This window comes from Leucopleurus acutus (assembly GCF_964270905.1).
Source record: "Leucopleurus acutus genome assembly, chromosome: 19".
In the NCBI taxonomy this organism is placed as follows: Eukaryota; Metazoa; Chordata; class Mammalia; order Artiodactyla; family Delphinidae; genus Leucopleurus; species Leucopleurus acutus.
Window position 1 is genome coordinate 6781941 of NC_139161.1, and position 18317 is coordinate 6800257.

The window sequence follows — 18317 nt, forward strand, 5'->3', positions numbered from 1 at the left end:
AAGGGGTAAAGGGGTTTTCTTAACAAGCCTGCCCAACCCCCCTGGAGGCGCCACCCTGCTTTCCAGGCGGCACTGTGATGAAAGTTGTCAGCTGGTCCTTCCATTCACACATCTTGGAACCTTTGGTCCGTTGGAGCTGGGCAGCTCCCAGCCATCCGTGTGTCTCCGGCACCTAGGGTGGAGGGGGTGGGGTGGGATGGGACGGGTGGGGGAAGGGCTTCTGCCTGTTTGCTCCCCGGTTCTGTAGCTGCTGACCAGCGTCATCTTCGAAGTATACATGAGAGAAATATATTTACAAATGCTTTATTCTCTTCTTTAATAAAAAACGCACCAGTAATCTAAAGCCAGAAATGGAGCCATGGTCCTGTCTCTGTGCACCTCATACACCCGCCTCCCATCACACAGCTATCTATGGGGGGGAGGGGCACAGCCTGAGCTTCACCACCCCCGTGATTGGCAGCCAAACAGCTCTAAGTAGCAGGCTCTTGGAAGTTTCCATATTTGTTGAGTACCAGCTAGGCCGGTCACGTGGCCTTGCAGGGTACCCCGTGGGGTGGACCCTCCTTGCTGTACTGATTTTGAAATCCCTCCTCCCAACCCACACCTGCTTTGTGGTTCACCAGCTTTGTTGCTCTGCGGCATGTGGGATCTTCCAGGACCAGGGCTCGAACCCGTGTCCCCTGCATCGGCAGGCGGATTCTTAACCACTGTGCCAACAGGGAAGCCTTCCTTTGCCTTTTAAATCACCCTGGCCTTCAGCAACCTCATGAGGCAGCGGTAAAATCTCTGTTTTACTGATGGGGATCCTGAGGCTTAGAGGTTAAGTTAGTAATTCAAAATCACATAGAGGGGCTTCCCTGGTGGCGCAGTGGTTGAGAGTCCGCCTGCCGATGCAGGGGACGCGGGTTCGTGCCCCGGTCCGGGAAGATCCCACGTGCCGCAGAGCGGCTGGGCCCGTGAGCCATGGTCGCTGAGCCTGCGCGTCCGGAGCCTGTGCTCCACAACGGGAGAGGAACAGTGAGAGGCCCGCATACCGAAAAAAAAAAAAAATCACATAGAAATAGTCGAACCCAGACCTGATCAATCCCATTGTGTGATACTGCATGTTCCCTACCTCCACGTAATGTTGAGTTTTAAGAGCCAGTCTGACCTAGAGCACTCCAGAAAAGAAGGAAAATCCTGTGGACCCCCTCTACATGGGGGTGGTACCCCAACTCACAGCTATAGAGAAGGCCTGGTGTCTGCAAGCTCCTCAGCTACCAGAAATGGCTTGATGATCCTTTATCTTTTCTTCCCCTCTTCTCGCCCCTATGTGTGTCCCCTTCCTGAAGCACCCATTCAACCTATGGAGAACCAGAGAAGGGAAGAAGGCTGGCCTCAGCCTTCAGTGCCCCCTTTTTAAGGGAACAGGTGGCACCTCTCAGGACTGTTTCTCCCAGAAGGGCCTCTGTGCTGGATGGTTCTTGGCAGCAGCAGGTGAAAGGAGCTTGCCAGCTGCTCCTCTATCCACCACAGGGTAGCTTGTTCCATTCTCTCCTCTACCCCCTCCTCTCCCAGAATCCAGGCCACCAGATGGCCTGAGCAGGCTGTTTATTTGGGGCCATGGAAACCTACAGCTTCCTTTTCCTATCACTCTGGGTCAGGCGCAGAGCTGGAGCCCAGCCTCAGAGCAGTGATGCCATGGGATGGTGGTTTTATTCGTAATCCCTGAGCCCTCAACCTGGGCAAGTCCCTGGCTTTGCTCCCCTGAGCAGCTTTTTCCAGTCACCATGGAGACGCCTCTGTTCCCTCTGAGGTCATGGGATTAAGTCAGACAGGGAGGGTCCCAGGAGACTCCCCTTAAAGCCTAGAGCCCCCAAAGCGCATGTGAATTGCCATTCCCTTCCTAGTCTGGGTTTGCAAAGCCAGTGCTTGGGAAGTATTGTTTTCCCTCCTAAAGAATTTGCCTTTATCAATGAGGCTAAGATGGTAAAGCCCTGACTTGATGACGATCTCCTATTTCAAACAGCCGCATTCCCAGGGACATGTTTTTCTAGGTAATTGTGCTTTTCCTAAAATTAGAACCCGCCATTAAGAAATAACCACTAGTATTACTAACATTTATTGAGCTGTTTTCGTTTACCACACTGCCTCTCGACAAAGCAACTTAGCTAACATTTACCTGTTTCCAAACACTGCTTGCTCTATTTTAAACCTTTCTCAGAGTTAGAACTTCTCAGTTTTCAAGTTCATTTTTTAACAGTCCGGTAAAAAGGGCTCTGCTTAGGCTGTCTGTGGCTGTCTGAATCTCTACCTACTTCCCCATCCTCCCCTCATCTCCTGGCTTGGAGAGACTGCCATCAAGCTCCACAAAGCAGGCGGCTGGGGCGGGTGTCCACTGTCTAAAGTATTTCTTTCTCTACCTGCCCGCCTCTCCTCCATCCTGGTATTTGTCCTGCAGAGCCTTCACACAGGTGCTCAGCAGGGATTTGCTTTTAGGCTGCCTTGCGAATGAGCCTGAAGTTACTAAAACTCAGCTCTGGCGGAGCTCAACTTTCAAAAACACCTTCCCAAAGAATTCTTTTTAACAATATTTATTGAGTACCCATGACGTGCCAGCTTCTGGGTACTGGGGATCCAGCAATGAGCCAGTGCCCTCCTGGAGGTGATTACATTCCGGTTGGGAGACAGGCAACAGACACAAAAATAAGATTGAGCGATGTGAAAAAAAAAAAAAAAGTGGCAAAGAGTAAAGGGGATGGAGATGAACCTGGGCATGCTTCGTTGATGCTGTGAGATTTGGGGGAACATAGGTCCAGGAAGGCACAGACCGAAAGGAAGAAAAGTGGTGTTTCTGGGGTACACGGCATCCGGGGGTTCTTTTCACCAGGAGGCTCCCTTGAGAGCTCGCTGTCTGGGCAACGTCTTCCCCATCGCAGCAGATGCCCTCAAAGCAACAACCAGGCCTCCTGAAGGCGGCCGACCAGAAGCCTCTAATAAGCTCCGCGCGAGAGCAACGCCAGGAGCTCTGCTCGCTTCCGCCCCATGGCAGGCGCTAAAGGTCTAGCGGAACCAAAGTCTCGAGGGAAGAGCGAGCCCACGGACCGCGGAAGAAAACGCCCACCGGAAGCGGCCCCGAGACCCGAACATGGCGGCCGTACGGTGGCTGCGCTGGGGCCTGAACCGAGCCGAATCCTGGCTGCTCCCGCGGCCCGCGCGCTGCCCCCACCGGACTCTGAACAAACAGGTAGAGGGTACCGAATTCCAAAGCATCTACAGTCTGGACAAGCTCTACCCCAAATCGCGGGGCTCGGACACCGCCTGGAGGATTCCGGTGAGCCGGGAGGGCCGGACGGAAGGGGCGTTTCCTGGACTCTTGCTGGGTGACGTCGGGCAGCCGGGGCCCCATTGGTCGGGCGTGCTGCTAATCCAAGAGACGGACGCGCTCAAACATGGCGGTCGCCGCGGGAGGAGGCTGGTTGCCCGAGCAACCGGGGGACTGGGGCGGCTGGGCGGTTGGCGGCCCCACGTGTGGCTCGAGGTGTGCCGGCGCCTGGAGAGCATGCTGGCTGTGCTTCTTACAAGGCCACCAGCTTTTCCGCATTCATTCCCCGTCCCTCAGGCCCAAATTCTCGTCCCAAGGGAAAAGTGCCGTCCACAGAGGACAATTAAGGCAGGAAGCTGCCAAGTAGCTCCCTTTTGGAGCCTTTTAGCAAGTGACGTGGTCCTTAGCCTCTAGCAACCCTAGCACGCCTGAGGAAACAGAGCTTCTGGTTCGTTGCCTCAGGATACCTTTATTGACAGCCCGCTGTGTGCAGGCGCTGTATCAGGGCCCGGAGCAGGAGAGTTTGGACCCACCCAGTTCTATGGAGTTTCCACCTACAGGATTGGAAGAGAGCGTTCATTCATTTATTCATTCATTCACTTATTCATTCATTCACTCACTTAACAAACTTCAGTTGAAAGCATGGTGTATACACGATGCTAGGCCTGGGGACAGAGTAGTGAACAAAACACAAAAATCCTAATGCTAGTGGAGCTTATCTGCTTAATGGAGGGAGACAGGCAATGAAGAAAATCAGTAACATAGAGTATGTGATAAGTACTTCGGAGAAAATAAAGTCCAGAAGGGAGAAGGAGTGCTAAGGTAGGGGGTGGGGTTACAATTGTAAGTAGGCTGGTCCGAGGAGGCCTCTGAGAAGGTGATGCTTGAGTAAAGACTCGGGAGAAACAAGGCAGCAGGGAGCCGTGAGAAGAGCAGGGAGAGAAGCATCCCTGCGGAGGGAACAGCAGGTCCCACCCCCCTCAAGGCAGTAGCATGTTCCGCTGGTTCAAGGAACAGCAAGCAGGCCAGTGTGGCTGAGCAGGGGGCTCAGATATGAAGCTGAAGGGGAGAAGGCTGTGGGGAGGGCTTTGTATAGGGCTTACAGGGCTTTAGTTTTGCCCTGAATGTGATGGAGGCAGAAGAGCGGAATGATACAACTTAGTTTTACAAAAATCACTGTTCTAGAGAAGAGGTTGCAGAATGGCAAGAACAGGAAGACCAGTGAGGAGATTGCAATATTATAGGCAAGAGATGATAAGCAGGGTGGAAGCAATAGGAGTCATGAGAATTGGTCAGGTTCTAGATAAATTTTGAAGGGAAAGCCTACCGGATTTGCTAATGGATTTTCCCTGAGAAGTGAGATTAAAAGAGGAACTGAGGTCTAGGGCCTTGAGTAATGGAAGGATTGTGTTGCCATTAATGGAGACGACAGAACGGTAATAGCATTCGTTTGTCTGTTCATTCAACAAAAAGTTTCTCGTGCACCTACTGTGTCAGACACTGTTTCAAGCGTTGCAGATACCACCACGATAAAACAGAGTTCCCACTTCATGGAGTTTATGTTCTAGCGGAAGGAGCAGACAGTAAACAAATGGGGAAAACATATCAGAGAGCGAGAAGTAATGGATAGACCAGAGTGTTTTGATGTGATAGCCAGCGAGCTACTTCAGGTTGTTAGGAAGGGAGGTCCTCTGTGAGGAGGTTTGAGGCATCTGTTAGACTCGAGAGAGGAGACCTCGAATAGCAGTTGGCTTTACCTCAAGAAAGAGGTTTGAGTTTGAGCCAGAAGGTTGGGAGTCATCAACAAAGTTGTTTTTTTTTTTGTTTTAATTTGGTGGCGCCCAGCTTGTGGAATTTTAGTTCCCGCACCAGGAATCGACTCAGGGGCCCCAGCAGTGAAAGCACTGAGTCCTAACCACTGGACAGCCAGGGAATTCCCAAAGGTGGTATTTTCAAAGGAGATGGATGGAATGTTCTAGGGAAAGAGAGAAGAGGAAGGATTTCAGGACATTTCAGAGTTTTTAAAGGTTGCAAAGAGCAAGCAAAGGAGAGTGAGAAAGTCACGGGGAGGTAAGAGGAAACTGGAGAGGCCGGCTCGGAAGGAGGGAAGAGCGAGCTTCAAGGAGGACGCAGCCCAGGGTCTCCACGATGCAGAGGTGGAGTAGGCTGGGATTTCACCCCCAGATAATTCTAAGATGAAAAGGGATGAAGGGACTTCCCTGGCGGTCCAGTGGTTAAGACTCCAAGCTTCCAGTGCAGGGCACGCGGGTTTGATCCCTGGCGGGGGAACTAAGATCCCACATGCGGTGCAGCAGGGGGGTAGGGGTGGGGCCCGGGGCCCCCCTCCCCCCGCAAAAACGGGGTGGTGGGTGATGAACGCAGCCAGAGCGGGGACAGATGAAGACACTTTGAGCTTGGGGGCACAGAAGAGCCTCAGAGTGGGTAGTGTTTGCACTGGGCCTGTGGATGCGAGGATTTGAGGCTTCGGAAGAACAACTCGGGAGAGACGTGAAGGTGAGAGGTCCTGGGGTGAGTAGGTCAGCCTGACACGAACCCTCAAGGCAGATGTGCTAGTCACTGTTGAAGGCAGACAGCCTCACATGCGAGCTTCCCGGGGTCTGGGGAGGAACAGGGGACCCGTGGTTTGTTGCTCCAGGTTGGCAGAGGGTGTTCCTTTTGGAGTCTGCCTGATGTACATGTACTGTGGCACCTTCCCTCCCCTGGGCGCTGGTAGTTCCCGACACTAGCTAAGTGGAGTCAGGGGGCAGCGGCAGGGAAGGCTGGAGAAGTCAGTTCCGTTTCCCTGGAGGAGTGTTTCTGAGGCAGTACCTCTGGAGTCTGGGGAAGATGTTTCTGTCATCCTGATACGATTTTGCTGGAGACCTGAAAATAGTTGTATTACATTCATGTCATGGCTTTACATCATTTCTGCTTTGTTGCCCTGGAACAGTTAGGAGTCGCCCAGTAGGTAATATTTATTTGACACCGTATATGTTACATTACAGGATGATGCAGAGCAAGCCAACTACGACATTCCTATAGGTGAGTAGTTCGGGCTGATAAAAAAGTCAGTCATTTCCTCTACCCCTCACACATTCCTTCCAGGTCTCTCCAAACCAATGAAAGTAAAGAAACTGTCTGGGGTTACAAAAGCAGAGTCCTTTCAGCATTGTTGAGAATAGAAAGGAAAAAAAAAAGTGATGAGGCAGCCACTCCGGAGTGCTGTGCAGTGCCCAGCACGAACAGAGAGCTCCTGATGGTCTTGTGACGTGGAACAGTCTTTACGATAGATGAATTGATTGTTATTTGAAAAAAGTAAGGTATGGAAGCATCTGTATAGTGAGCTACCATTTGTGTTTCACTTACATATATCTGAAAGACACACTTCTGGATGTACACGTAGATCTGCGAGGATGTGAAGGACCCTGGATACAGGGACTGCCGTGGGGAGGGGAGGGGAAAGGACAAACCGGGAACTTGGTGGCGGGGGAGCAGGAGTGGGGACTTCTCCCTGTAAACCATTTGCATAACTTCGTAATTTTGTGCCCATCAAGCCTAAGGCGTGGCCTGTAAAGAAACAAGCAAAACCCTCCTGAGGTTCAGAGGTTTCTGGCGCGCAGACAGCGAGAGGAGAGCAGCCAGAGGCGCCGGCTCCCGGCGGCCCTTGCTCAGGACGACCCTGAAACAGGGAGGCCAGGCGACCACGGTCTACAGCGGAGGAGCCGGCGTCCTGCGCTGCTCAGCAGTTTGAGGCCCGCAGCTGTGCCCTGAGGCAGGAGGAGGCCGAGACCCAGAGAGAAGGGAGGCTGTCTCCTGACAGCCTCGGGGGGACGGGCAGGCAGATGGCCGCGTGGCCGCTCCTCAGCTGCCTCTGCTCGTGTTCTCTGAGAGGGCCCAGGTCTCCCCGTGCCTGGCTGGCCTGTACGGATGCAGACAAGGCCACCAGCCCCGGGGTAGAACCGCCCCCCTCTCCCCCCGCGGAACCACACGTATTCCTCACCTGTTCAGAAAAATGAGTTCATTTGATTTGTCAAAGGGCCTCTCAGAAGCCATCTGGCGAGGTCACCGCTGCCCGCTGAGGCCGGCCCTCCACCACCACGGGGCCGCACTCCTCGCCCCCCAAAGCCCCTGCAGCTCGCCACCCAGTCTTCTGGAACTTTTCCGCTGCTCTGCCTTCCCGGCTTCCCTCAGATACTACAAGGCTGCTTTTCATGAATTACAAAAATAGAAGGAAGAAACCTCATTTTACAGATCCAAAACAGACCAACCAAGACCCAGAGAAGCGGTGGGAGTTTGTGGAGGTCACAAAGTCAGTCAGTGATAAGCTGGTGTTAGAAGACGGGGCTCCCAGCTCCAAATGGACCGCTCATTCACCCAGCAGGTGTTTTCATCCACTGACCGCGACCGAGGCCCAGGGGTGCACGCGCAACTCACGAGGAATGAGAGCCACCTCCCCTCTGGGGAGTCCACATCCACTGCATTTCAGAATAGAACATTAAACTCAGTTTGTCCCTTAGCTTGAGCTTTTGAAAGAGTCCTTGCTTTATTTATTATTATTATTTATTTTTTGCGGCACGCGGGCCTCTCACTGTTGTGGCCTCTCCCGTCATTGCGGAACGCAGGCTCAGCGGCCATGGCTCACGGGCCCAACCGCTCCGCGGCATGTGGGATCTTCCCCGACCGGGGCATGAACCCGCGTCCCCTGCATCGGCAGGCACACTCTCAACCACTGCGCCACCAGGGAAGACCTGTTTTTTTTTTAATAAGGCTTTTTGTGTGTGTGTGTGGCTGCTTTGGGTTTCTGTTGCTGCGCGCTGACTTTCTCTAGCTGCAGCGAGCGGGCTACTCTTTGTTGCGGTGCGCAGTGATGTGGTGGCTTCTCCTGTTGCAGAGCACGGGCTCTAGGTGTGCGGGCTTCAGTAGTTGTGGCACACAGGCTCAGCAGTTGTGGTGCACGGGCTTAGTTGCTCCACAGCATGTGGTTTCTTCCCGGACCAGGGCTCGAACCCGTGTCCCTTGCATTGGCAGGCGGATTCTTAACCACTGAGCCACTAGAGAAGCCCAAGAGTCCTTGCCTTAAAACAAACTAACAGCAAAAAGCAAGGGCAGTCAGATCTAGTGGAACATACTAGACCAGAAGCAGACAACCTGGGTTGTAATTTTACCTCCTCTGCTCTCTCCGTGGCCTTGGGAGACCCTTGATTTTAGTTTTGACATCTGTAACTAATCTCTGACTTTACTGATCTGAATGTTACGTCATTGAAAGAGAGACGAATAGGGATACTGATGTTGATGGTAAATTAGCAGTTTGCATGTTTTGCCCTGTGATAATATTTTGTTGGTGTGTGTTCTGTTTTTCAGATCGCTTGACAATATCTTACTGTCGGAGTAGTGGTCCTGGGGGCCAGAATGTTAACAAAGGTACAACGGTGCCTTGTTTTCTTTCACTTTAAAGCTTTTCTGAGAGACGGACTTGAGGACTTCTGTGTTTACATTCATGTGGCAGTAAAGGGATTTTTTTTTTCAGAAGCTTAAATACCGCCCGTTTATATAATAACCCTCTTTATTCTTCCGAATGTGGTCTGATTCTCAGACTCTCAGTTGTGGGTTGCTAGGACTAGGACTGGCTTGGGAGTCTAAGCAAAGGGAAGTCACAGTGTGAGCTGGCAGCCGGCTCCAAGAGCAGGTTTCCTTCGTTCTCCTGGACCCGCTCCCTGCTCCTCTGCCCCCGCCCCCCCCACAGTCTTTTCAGAGCCCAGTACATTGTAAGAGGAAGAAAGCACTAGGCGTTTTGTTCCTGGAAGTTTATTTGTGTCTGGATGTGCCTCACTATCTTTGCAGGCTCATTCCATAGCCCATAGCCCAGTTTGTATACCCGAGTTCACACAGGGTAGAAACAGCCCCGGGTGGGTGTCTCACCTCCCTGTGGTTCAGAATCCGGTGGTCACCAGCCACCCGGGCGCTGAGCCTGCCCGAGCGTCTCAGTGACCCGCGCCCCCTCCCTTTATTTACAGTAAATTCCAAGGCTGAAGTCAGGTTCCACCTGGCCAGCGCCGAGTGGATTGCAGAGCCTGTACGGCAGAAGATGGCGGTCACGGTAACCACGGGCCCTGTAACCACGGGCCCCTTCCTTTCTCTTTAACCCTCAGTCACTTTTAGGCCTTTACTCTGTAGAACTCTGGTTTTGCCTTTGTTCTCCGCAGCACAAAAATAAGATCAACAGGGCAGGAGAGTTGATCCTTACCTCTGAATGCAGCCGCTATCAGTTCCGAAATCTGGCAGATTGCCTACAGAAAATTCGAGACATGATCACTGAGGCCAGCCAGCCAGCCAAGGAGCCATCCAGAGAAGATGCTGCACTTCAGAAAATCAGGTACCGGAAACTTCCCTGAGCTTCTGCAAACCAGTTCGTGTGGACAGGGGGCTACACAGGGAAGAAAGGAGGCACGGTGAAGCCCACGACCTGCCAGCAGGCAGGTGGACAAGCTCCGGGAATGGGAGAGACTCGGACCCGGAGTGGAGGCTTCTGGGCCGGCGCCTGCTGCTTCGGCTGCTCTGCTTCCCGCTCAGCTGCCAGCTCCTCTCACCACTTTGATAACCACTGATTGGGCATCTGGGCATAATTGTGTTTTTCTTTGTTTTCAGGATAGAAAACACGAATCAGGAAAGGCTGAGAAAAAAGAGAATAAATTCTGCCATAAAGACCAGCAGGAGGGTAGATGTGGACTGAAATCATCCCCTCGAGCTGGCAAAGACCCTCTTTAGGGCCTCCAGGCAGCTGCCACCGAGGGAGCTTTAACACCATCAGGAGACGCGTGTGTTGTTTGTTGTCAGTGCTTGTCTGTAACATTGGAACCATCTCAGGAATGTTCATCTGGAATGAGGCTTGTAGGCAGTGGTTGCAGAGGTCTTTACAGGCAATTACCATGTTGTCAAACCTCTATTATCCATTTAATATATTAGTTGCAATAAAGTTCTAAACTCAGTGGGCTTCCGCTTCTCAGAATGCTTCAGAACAGAATTCCTCCCTTTTCTCTCAGTTTAAATCTGCCTAATAATTATTGGCTGATTGTACAGCCCCGGGGGAGCACAGAGGGATGAGCCCTTTGGGAACACGGGGCAGAAGGGCTGAGACAGGTGCGTGGGCATCGGAACTGGGCCTGGAGACAGGGCTAGAATATTAATCAGTCGAGAGCCGGGAGGACATGCCAGTTGAAGGGAACAGTGTGAATAAAGGAGACCAGAGAAAAGGCTGGGGTGGAGGAGATGATGAGGAATCCATCTGAATGGGGAATTTGTCCAGGTTGTTGTGAGAGGTGAGTCTGGAGAGGGAGATAGAAGTTCAAGGTGCAGGGTCTCGGGTTCAAATTGAGGAATTTAGATTTTTTTTCTTTTTTTTAATTTTATTTATTTTTGGCTGCGTTGGGTCTTCGTTGCAGTGCGTGGTCTTCTCACTGCGGTGGCTTCTGTTATTGCGGAGCGCGGGCTCTAGGGCACAGGCTCAGTAGTTGTGGCACACGGGGTTAGTTGCTCCATGGCATGTGGGATCTTCCCGGACCAGGGCTTGAACCTGTGTCCCCTGCATTAGCAGGCAGAGTCTTAACCACCGTGCCACCAGGGAAGTCCCGATAAATGACTCTTATGAAATACAAAAGATGTGGAAGATAGGGTCCCTGTCCTCAAGGGACTCAGAGCCCAGTAGGGAGCTGAGGCTCATATACAAGGGAAGTGCAGCATTCTTTGGTTCATTAATTCAACAAATACTTATTGAATACCGGGCAATGGGCCAGGTCCTGGGGAATCAGCAATGAATAAAACAAAAGTCCTTTCTTCCAGAGAACTTCCATTTGATCAGAGGATGATAAAAGCTGAGAAGAAAAATGGCTTCGTCTGGGTAACATGACCTAAAACGTGGTAAATAACACAAGAAAGGTCTAAATAGATTTTGGGAAGGAACTAGTTCCAGCTGGATGGTCAGTGAAGATGTACTTGATGTGCTTGAGATGGGATGGAAGAAGGGGAGGGGCTGGCCAAGGGAGCAAGGTAAGAGCTTGTCACCTGGAGGCTCCAGTGATGGCCAAGGGCCCTGCCTGTGGCCAGGACAGTAAACCATAGTATTGAGAGAATGGGCTGTGAAGCCAGCTGCCCTGGATCAGCTGCTGACTTCCACCACCCCCAGCTGTGCAGCCTTGGGCAAACTAGTCGGCCTCTCTGAACCTTAGCTTCACCATCTATAAACTAGGGATGATGTTGTTAGTGCCCACCTCGTAGGGTGGTAGTGGTTAGTGGCACTGAGCCTATACCCAGCGAATGTTAGCCATAATTAACAGTTTAGCCATGATTAAACAGTTCCAGTTTGGCTGGAAGCCAGGGGGTGAGGAGCTGTGGAAGACACACCTGCCACCTTGAGTGGGAGCCAGGCCTAGAAAGGCCTTAAATGTGACAGCTAAGACATTTAGACTCCACCCCTACAGAGGCTGTCAGGGGAAGATTAATCTGACTGTGACTGAATGAGAAAAGACTGCGGGGAAGTGGACACAGGTTGATGGACAGACCCATGTGAGTAGTTAGGGACCCATCCTGGAACTAGGGCAGTGACTACTGGCATGGAGAGAAAATAGCAGGTGCAAAAGGGTTATCGGGACAGAAAATTGGCTTGGGTGGAGTGCGAGCTGGTGTGTGACAAGGGTGCTGAGATTTCAGCCAGGAAAGTCACCGAGGGAGCAGGCTTGGGAGGATGGTTGGATGATGGGTATGGTTTTGCCTTCGAGGAGCTGACTTTGTGGGGCCTGAGGAGGAATGCTTAGGTGGAGATAGCCAGGAGAGGGAATGGAGCTGGAGCTGGGGAGTGAGGTCAAAGCTGGAGATGCAGGACAGGGGACAAGTAGAGTCTTGGGAATGGAGGAGCAGTTGAAGATGAGGCAAGGCAGGGAGACGCTTGGCAAGATGATGGTGGCGGGAAACCAGAGAGGGCATCTCTCTGGTTAAACTCGAGCCTAGTGCTGGACCTGTGAGGCCCTCAGAAGACATTGGTGGCATGTGAAGGGACCTGGGAAAGCATTCGAGATATGGAGGAGGGGAAGGAGGTAAAGAGAAACAAAAGCCAGGGGACAGAGAGTGGAGAACAAGGGCAGGACCTGTCATTTAAAGAAAAAAAAAAAAGGTTGAGGGCAAAAGAATGAACATGGGTGAACTCACAGACACAATGATGAGTGATAGAGGCCAGACTATAAAAGAATATGATTCCATTTGTATGAAGTTCAAAACCAGGCAAAACTACTGCTTTATGGTAATGAGAGGGAAGTATTTACTCGGAGGCAGTGGTGACTGATGGGGAGGGGATATAAGAGAGCCTTCAGCGGCGCTGGAACTGTTCTGTATCTCATCCAGCCATGACCTTAAGATCTGTACACCTTACTGCATGGATGTTACACCTCAGCAAACAGACCAATTAGTAACTGAAAGGAGGACATTCTCAAGGCTGGAGACTGGAGCCAGGTGGAGTACATTCCTCTTTCTTGCTGGTATTAAGGGTTTGTGCAGACTCTATACGTGGGTGAGAGAAAAAAAAGAATGTCTCCAAGTTCCTGGAAGGCAAAGGTCTCAACGCAGGCACCACAGGAAGTGAACACTGCTCTTGGCTAAAGCTGCTCCTGTTGCATCTTTCAGATCCGCATGAATTTTAGTAATGGATTTTAAACGTGTGTAACATTTTAAAATGCGCTTTTTCTGTATTTGTATTACCTTTTGTGTAACAGTTTAAAGGAACAAAATATTAGAGTGAAGTATCTAGTTGGGAGATCCATTTCTTTCCTGTATATTATATATTTGCGTACGTATATATTTCTACTATTAAGACTGGAAGGATTTGTTCCTCCCCGTTGTACATCGTTGCATGATGGGGGATTTTGACTTTGTGTTTCAGTATTTGTGATTGATACGAGTTTGTTCTCCTTCCCTTCCTACACTACCTTTTCCTAAAATTCTTGGATTTTCTGTCAGTTCTGTAGAGGTGGACAAAATGGCCATGGCGGTAAAATTTGGAAATGCCTACAAACGGCAGCCTTCACCCGCCATCCATGGTCCAGGTGTCCGGCAGCCTCAGCGCCGGCCTCCCAGGCCCCACTGTGCTTCCGGGTGCGGGTGGCAGAAGGTGGTGAGTTCACTTCCCACCGTGGTTTCTTCCTAACGGTTGACTGTGAGCACCTGAGAGCCTACCCTCTCGCGGCCTCGGCCCCCCGTTAAGTCGTGCTTTGCAAGGCCCGTGGTCGGACCGCCTACTAGGGGGAGAGATGCCAGAAGGGATGAAGCGCAGGCCCCAGTGGCCTAATGGATAAGGCACTGGCCTCCTAAGCCAGGGATTGTGGGTTCGAGTCCCACCTGGGGTAAGGGCACCTTTTTTGGCTCCTTCCGTCCGTAAAGGACTCTGGAATTCCTGCGCTGTGGTTCCACCGCATGGAAGACTCCAAACACACTGCGTTCGGGCCCGCGGGTGGAAGACCGAACAACCGGTTCCCCAAGGAGAGATCCCAAAGCCAGTGACTACACCCCTGCGCCCCTGGAAGCCACCACCTTTGGGACAGCTCACAGGCTGAGGGTAAAGGGCCAGGGTAAGGGTGTAACGTCACCAGGACACGAAGGGGGAGTGCGGGACACTGAGCCCGAGGCTGGGACACGCCAACTACTTGGCTGCAAATGAGGCCCTGGTACGCTGCACGGCAGAAGGCGAGCAGAGACCAGGCGGGTGGGGAGCCCCTGGGTCCCTAGATCCCTAGGCTACAGCCTCGGAGGCCCGCGCAATGCGAGCACAAAAGTTACTTCGGGGTGAAACTCTCCAACCCTGACTCCACCACCAGGTGGGACTCGAACCCACAATCCCTGGCTTAGGAGGCCAGTGCCTTATCCATTAGGCCACTGGGGCTCGATAACAAGGGTGCACCACGTGGTCCATGGTAACGTGCAGCCGCACGCGCACAGGCCTCACTCGGGCCTGCCATGACGCCCGCCGCACAGTGGACCCGAAGAACGAGGGCCGGCCCTGGGCAGCCTGCAGGACAACCGGAGGGCACACCCGCGGGGCTACGAGAAAAGTTAAGGTTCAAGGTGAGGCGACTGCGCAGTGCCGGGGGGCAGGAAGGTGAGCGTCAAGATGCCCGAAGGACGCGCGAAGAGGTTGGTGAAACCGCAAACGAAGCGGGTTAGGGTTATTGAGCCACCAAAGCCAGGAGCCCCTCGCCCAAAACTAAGCCGACCACGAAGGGACTCGAACCCTCAATCTTCTGATCCGAAGTCAGACGCCTTATCCGTTAGGCCACGCGGTCACGACGCCCACAGGCTCGCAATGCGATAGTTAAGTGCACCCTCCCTTGAAGGTGGCGTTGGCGCAAGAAACGACCGTGTGCGTTTGGCCACAAGGTGTGTCCCAGGTGTGGCGGAGGAAGAACCACAATGCGGTCCCTGCATCTGGCGTCAGCGCTGGTGCGGCCTTGGGTCACCAAATAAGTCTACGGGTGACTCCTACTTCGCGAGGAGGCCGCGTGCCCTAATGAATAAAATGTCTGACTTCGGATTAACAGTTTGAGCCCCTTCGTGGTCGAAACGTTTTAGTCCCGAAAAGAGGATAGCACTCTGTACCGCAACCAAATCCCAGTCCTTGCCCTTGTTTTAGACACGTAGAGCCCTTCGGACCCTCTCACAGCAGCTACTTCCGTCACCTGGACCTGGTAGTTAGGGCTCGTGTCCAAACGGGCTTTGCACCTGGAAACTTCCGGGCTGACGTCATTACGCAGCCATGCGACCTCATAGTTCAAGAGGCATGTGATCCGGCGCCGCTTACGAGAAGCCCCAGTGGCCTAATGGATAAGGCACTGGCCTCCTAAGCCAGGGATTGTGGGTTCGAGTCCCATCTGGGGTGAGGTGGCTTCACCACTGCGTGTCGCTTTTGCAGCTCTACCTTTTTAAGGTAAAAAACTCCTGCGGCACATTTTCTCTTTTTAAGACCATTTGTGTGTGTGCGGGTGTGTGTGTATGTCTCTGTTGCAATTAATTTGCCCTTTCTTTTTGATCGAACCTGACTATACTTTTAAAGGTAAACCGTTATGACGGAAAATGGTTCCCCACTTCTTGTTGCCTCTTTGGGTTGGCATCTAAACAGACAACGTGGTGAAAGGGCTCTGCAAGCTACAAATCTCTGTGCAAAAGAAGCGAGCGTGTTCTGTGTGAGTCCACCGCTATAAAGTTAAAATCAGGCAACACCTTAGCCCGTCCCTCCCTGCCTCCTAAACCCTCCACGGGAGACGGGCAGGCGGTGTGTGGCGCCGCCCACCCCCATGCCCTCAGTCCTGGTGTGGACTCTGTCTCCCTAGAGAGGGCACCCACCACACTGCCCTGTGCTAGGGCCAGGAGGGGTGCAACGAAGCTCGTGTGTACAGCACGCGCATTGGACAGTGGGGATAACTGCCAATCTCTTGAGTATACCCAAGTCCCGCGGGGCAAAGATGGCACGCTCACATCGGGTGATCCCAGCAGTATTCAAAAAGGAATTAGTGGGTAAACAACAAGGTCCTACTGTATAGCACAGGGAACTATATTCAATATCCTGTGATTAAACCATAGTGGAAAAGTGTTAAAAAGAATGTGTCTATGTATATATAATATATATATCTGAATCACTTTGCTGTACAGCAGAAATTAACACATTTAAAATCAACTATACTTCAATAAAAAATAAATAAAATAAAAAGGGATTATCTACTGTATAACATAGGGAACAATACTCAATATCCTGTGATTAAACCATAATGGAAAATAATATTAAAAAGAATGTGTGTATATATATATATAACATGTATATATAATATGCATATCTGAATCACTTTGCCGTATAGCAGAAATTAACAACATTGAAAATCGACTATATTTCAATAAAAAATAAATAAATAAATAAAACGATTATCGGGGAGATGTACATTTATGATTTTCACACTCTCCTGTGTGTGTGTGTGTGTGTGTGTGTGTGTGTGTGTGTGTGTATATATATATATATAATTATCCTTTGGTAAAATGTTTAATTTTTGTTTTAACTGTACTTTTCTGACCAGGGATGATTTTTTTTCTTTTTACCTTGAAGCCCTGAGGAGCTATGGGTGTGCATCCAAGTTGACTATCGCACTGTGTGCCCTTCGGGGATGCTGTATTTACTCGGGGAGAGGCTGTATTGTTCATCAGGTTTTCATAAGTCCTTGACTCAAAAAAGTTTAAAAACCACCCTTCCTTGTACTTTTGTAGAAAGAAATAACAAACTAGAAGTACAGAATCCCCCTCTCCCTTCTCCAGAGTCATCCAGAATTCTTCCTGTTCTCTCTGCTCTAAGCCAGCCTCCAAGTTTTAGGGATGATACTTTCCAGCTCTCTCTGGCTCCCAAGCCCTGCCGCGTGGCTGCAGCATCACAGGCCTAGCCTGCAAAGCTGGGGCTACTGCTAAAACCATCCTCCAGGCCCTGCGTCCACGGAGCCAACATTCAAGTGAGAGAAAAGACAGTAAACTAATACCAGGAGGGTTTCAAAATAAAGAGGGTGATGGGAACCTATTAGTTGAGTAGTCAGAGAAGGCTTCTGGGTACAGAACGGCCAAGGTACCATTGGTAATCTCATCACCTTCAGAGGACTTCTTTAATATCTTGGGTGACACACTACCTACTTCGTGGGGTTATCGTGAGGAGTATTTATGCTCAGTGATTAGAACAGTCCCTGGAACGTAGTGTGTGCTCTGTAAGTCATGGTCATCACTATTTACTATGATACTAGCTTGCTCCATTATTCAAGGTTTTTGTGTGATACTCTCCTACCAGACGTGAACCCCTGAAGGCTCAAATTGCATCTTACATTTCTTCTCTTTCATTCATAAGGAATTCATATTAAGATTCTTCTAAATGCCAAGCACAGTGCTAAGCCCTGGGAAATATAAATATGACTAAGGTATAGTACTGGCACTCAACAGAGAATCTTCTAGAATCCTCTAGATTTTCCTAACCTTCTAGGATGACGAACCGGAATCGCAAATGTCTGAAGGTAAGGGGCGCGTGAGAGGGGCAGTTAGCAATCTGCTATGGCTGTAATGGAGGAAGGAGAACAATGTACGAAGAGAGAACCCTGGAGTAAGGAAATTTACATTTGATCTTGCGGGCAGAGGGTTTTATGCAGAGGAGCAAAATAACTATACTTGCATTTTGAAAGATCCCCTTGGCAGCATGGTAAAGAATGAATTAGAGGGCTTCCCTGGTGGCGCAGTGGTTGGGAGTCCGCCGGCTGATGCAGGGGACACGGGTTCGTGCCCCGGTCCGGGAGGATCCCGCATGCCGCAGAGCGGCTGGGCCCGTGAGCCATGGCTGCTGAGCCTGCGCGTCCGGAGCCTGTGCTCCGCAACGGGAGAGGCCACAACAGTGAGAGGCCCACGTACCGCAATAGAAAAAAAAAAAAAAAAAGAATGAATTAGAGGGACTTTCCTGGTGACGCAGTGGCTAAGAATCCGCCTGCCAGTGCTAGTGAGACACGGGTTTGATCCCTGGTCCAGGAAGATCCCACATTCCCTGGAGCAACTAAGCCCGTGCACCACAACTACTGAGCCTGCATTCTAGAGCCCGTAAGCCACAACTACCGAGCCCATGTGATGCAGCTGAAGCCTGCGCGCCCCATGCTCTGCAACAAGAGAATCCACTGCAATGAGAAGCCCGCGCACGGCAAGGAAGAGTAGCCCCTGCTCGCCACTAGAGAAAGCCCGCGTGCAGCAATGAAGACCCAACGCAGCCAAAAATAAATAAATGAATTTTTTTTTTTAAAAAAAAGAATGAATTAGAGACAACCTTGTAAATCAACTACACTCCAATAAATATTTTTTTAAAAAAAAGAATGAATTAGAGGCAGGTGAGGGTGCAGGCAGAGAGACCCCTTAGGGAAAGATGTATGGTTCAGGGAAGAAATAAGCAAACCATGAATGGAGGCGATAGCAGGGACAC

General features: G+C 51.2%; 1 protein-coding gene across 2 annotated transcripts; it reads left to right on the forward strand.

Annotated features, from left to right (window-relative positions):
• The first annotated feature begins 3114 nt into the window (after window positions 1-3114).
• On the forward strand, window positions 3115-11189 carry MRPL58 (mitochondrial ribosomal protein L58). 2 transcript variants are annotated; one of them, XM_082860210.1, is made up of 6 exons: window positions 3115-3313; window positions 6310-6346; window positions 8666-8725; window positions 9319-9401; window positions 9508-9677; window positions 9950-11189. In XM_082860210.1, the coding sequence occupies exons 1-6, from the start codon at window positions 3128-3130 to the stop codon at window positions 10032-10034; spliced, it is 621 nt and encodes a 206-aa protein (XP_082716336.1). In that variant the 5' UTR covers window positions 3115-3127; the 3' UTR covers window positions 10035-11189. The 2 variants fall into 2 exon arrangements, with proteins under 2 accessions (XP_082716336.1, XP_082716337.1); XM_082860211.1 differs by having other exon boundaries at window positions 3116-3226.
• Window positions 11190-18317: the final 7128 nt, after the last annotated feature.

Excerpts from the sequence above, each read along its gene's own strand:
- MRPL58 (XM_082860210.1), top strand. The coding sequence starts at position 3,128 with ATGGCGGCCGTACGGTGGCTGCGCTGGGGCCTGAACCGAGCCGAATCC. Across the intron at positions 6,347-8,665 it reads CAACTACGACATTCCTATAG|ATCGCTTGACAATATCTTAC; the intron begins GTGAGTAGTTCG and ends TCTGTTTTTCAG. Across the intron at positions 9,402-9,507 it reads GGCAGAAGATGGCGGTCACG|CACAAAAATAAGATCAACAG; the intron begins GTAACCACGGGC and ends TGTTCTCCGCAG.